The sequence below is a fragment of the Furipterus horrens genome, unplaced genomic scaffold, assembly GCF_987537825.1.
Source record: "Furipterus horrens unplaced genomic scaffold, mFurHor1.1.pri manual_scaffold_4, whole genome shotgun sequence".
Classification (NCBI taxonomy): Eukaryota; Metazoa; Chordata; class Mammalia; order Chiroptera; family Furipteridae; genus Furipterus; species Furipterus horrens.
This window is the reverse complement of record NW_028327174.1, coordinates 204,578,904-204,581,575: the sequence shown is the minus strand read 5'-3', so window position 1 is coordinate 204,581,575 and position 2,672 is coordinate 204,578,904. Positions and strand designations below refer to the sequence as shown.

The following is a 2,672-nucleotide window of genomic DNA, read 5'->3' as shown; positions in this document are numbered from 1 at the left end:
AGCTTCGGGGGGCGGGGTGGGAGGGCGGAGAGCCCGGGGAGTGAGAGGGGGGTTGTGAGACGGCGGCGCGGGGGACCAAGGACCTCCCCAAGGCCTCCCGGCTCTCAGGCCCGCGCCTCCTGCGACCAGCGCCCCCTGCCGCGTAGCGCGCCGCCCGGACACGCCCCCGGACACACCCCGCCCCCCGGCACCGTCAACGCGCCGCCCCCACGCAGCACCGCCCAATCCGCGGACTGCCGGTGCGCGCGTCACGGCCCCCATTGTTATGCAAATATAAAGGCGGTAAAAGGCGCCCAGCCCGGGCGGGTGAGTGCAGTGGCGCGTGAGGAGGCGCGTGGGGTCCGCGTGGGAGCTGCAGCCGAAGTGGACAGGGACCCGAGAGCGCGGCGCCGCCGCCCCAGCTCGGCCGGCCCCCGCGAGCACAGCGCCCGCCCCTGTCGCCCGCTCGCCCGGGCGCGGCTGGATGCGGCGGGGGCCCTGCAGCGGCGGCCCCCGGCCCCCAGCGCCCAGAGCGCCCCGGGGCGGCGTGCGGGGCCCGGGGGCGCCGCGCCGTCCATGCGCCGAGGCGGGCCCCGACACAGCCGGGGGCCCGCGCTGAGCCCCGGCCTGACCTGCGGCCCGCGTCAGGCGGCAGCATGAGCCAGACCGAGCTGTCCACCTGCTCGGCGCCGCAGACGCAGCGTATCTTCCAGGAGGCCGTGCGGAAGGGCAACACGCAGGAGCTGCAGTCGCTGCTGCAGAACATGACCAACTGTGAGTTCAACGTGAACTCGTTCGGGCCCGAGGGCCAGACGGCGCTGCACCAGTCGGTCATCGACGGCAATTTGGAGCTCGTGAAGCTGCTGGTGAAGTTCGGCGCCGACATCCGCCTGGCCAACCGCGACGGCTGGAGCGCGCTGCACATCGCCGCGTTCGGTGGCCACCAGGACATCGTACTCTATCTCATCACCAAGGCCAAGTACGCCGGCAGCGGCCGGTGATGCCCGCCCGGACCGGACCCCGACTCGGCCGCGGGCCCCGCGCGTGTCGCCTCTGCTGTACCTTCCCGCCAACTACCTCGGTGTGCGCCCGGCCCTCGGCGCCGCGGCCACGGCGAGTCCAGCGCGCGCGTCCGTGCCCAGGGGGCCGCGCGGCGCCCGCTGTCCGGGGTCGGCGCCCCCCCGCGGCCGCCCGGAGCTGGGCCGGAGCGCTTCCCACGGCACCCGCCCTCCGCCTCGTGGGTGGGGGCGGGGCGCGGGCTCCGGCTCCAGCCCCTTTGAAATTTGAGTCTCGCTACCAGTAAGTTCGGAATCCCGAGACACCGGATCCTCCGCTCAAAATGTTTTCTCCGGAGGTGGAAGGCGGGCGACGGGGACGCCGGGCTCAGGGCGCCCTCCCCCTCCCGCCAGGACCCGCGGCCGACGCGCCCGGAGGAGACGCTGTGCTGTTGCTGGGCTTCTAAACTATTTATCGTGTGTGTATATTTGTGGGTGAAGTTTGTGCGCCTGATGTTTTTGTTTGGAAACTATTGTGCGTGGTCAATGTGGTTTTTTTTGGGGGGGGAGGGTGCATTTTTTCCCCTAGTCTTAAAGCTAAAAACTTGAGTGTGTCATTTCTTGGTTGCACTGAAAACACCGCCCAGCCCGATGGCTTTTCCCGTGCTGCTTCCTCTCGCTCCGGTTTCTCTTCCGCGCCGCTCCCGCTTTCATTCCCCCTTCCGCCCCCGCCCCCCGCTTCTCTGCCTCGCGCTCTCACACACACACGAGTCCGTGTGAGTTTCGGAAGCCCTAGGCCTCCTGCCCCTCTGTGACCGGCCGCCAACCCCAGACCTGCCGGTTTTGCAAAGTTTGCGCGGGAGCCTGGGTGCTCGGGAGAGGCGGGGACCGAGGCGGCGGCGGGGACCGTACCTTGTCTAGCGAGTTCTATTATACTTAACAGTCGGTTGCACACTTTTTTAAAAAGGTAAATGGATTTGCCACAATTAAATGTCATAACATTTATGACAGTATAAAATAGTAACATATTTTAAGCCAAGTCTTAGGTGTATTTGTTGAATCTTGGTTATAAACCCAATTTTAAAGGGCGTTGTATCCGGCCTTGTGTAGGCGACAGTGTACCCATATTTATATTTTTATAAAATGCCTGTAAGACTGTGAATCTCTTGTGCTAATTGCTGAGTGAGTTGAAGGACCGTTTGCCCCTCTTCCGCCTGCGGGAGCTTCAAGAACCCGATTGGAATCCCAAAATCCTGCCGTGGGGGAGGGGCCCCGGGAGGGCCGCTGGGGGACCTGGCCGGAGGCGGCGCTCCTGCCGTCGCTTTCTGTCCGAAAGGCAAAAGGCGCCCTTCCTGGTCCCTGGGTTCCAATTTTCTATGCAACCCCACACCCCTTGTTGTTTTGATCCCAAGAAATAAAAGGGAGACTGAATTATTCAAATTTAAATGAGGCTTCCTGGGTAGAAGTGCTGCTGACCCTTCGTGCAAAAATGGGGAGCACTTGAGGACACAGGTGGGTGGAGGCCCTTTGTGCGCGGCTGGTCAGATTCGGGCCGTCGTCTGTGGCTTTATAGAAAACCCTGTGTGCGGAGAATATATTGATAATGTCAGTGAAACAAGCAGACATTGAAACTGCGGCACAGATTACTCCAGAAGGAGTTTTTCTGTATATTTTTTCTAGATGCAAATAACTTTTTAA

At 63.2% G+C, this 2,672-nt stretch overlaps 1 protein-coding gene across 1 annotated transcript; it reads left to right on the top strand.

The window, feature by feature from the left end:
* The first annotated feature begins 271 nt into the window (after positions 1-271).
* NRARP (NOTCH regulated ankyrin repeat protein) lies at positions 272-2,136 on the top strand. Its single transcript, XM_090276054.1, has one exon. It carries the CDS (start codon positions 636-638, stop codon positions 978-980), a length of 345 nt encoding a protein of 114 aa, XP_090132180.1. The 5' UTR covers positions 272-635; the 3' UTR covers positions 981-2,136.
* Positions 2,137-2,672: the final 536 nt, after the last annotated feature.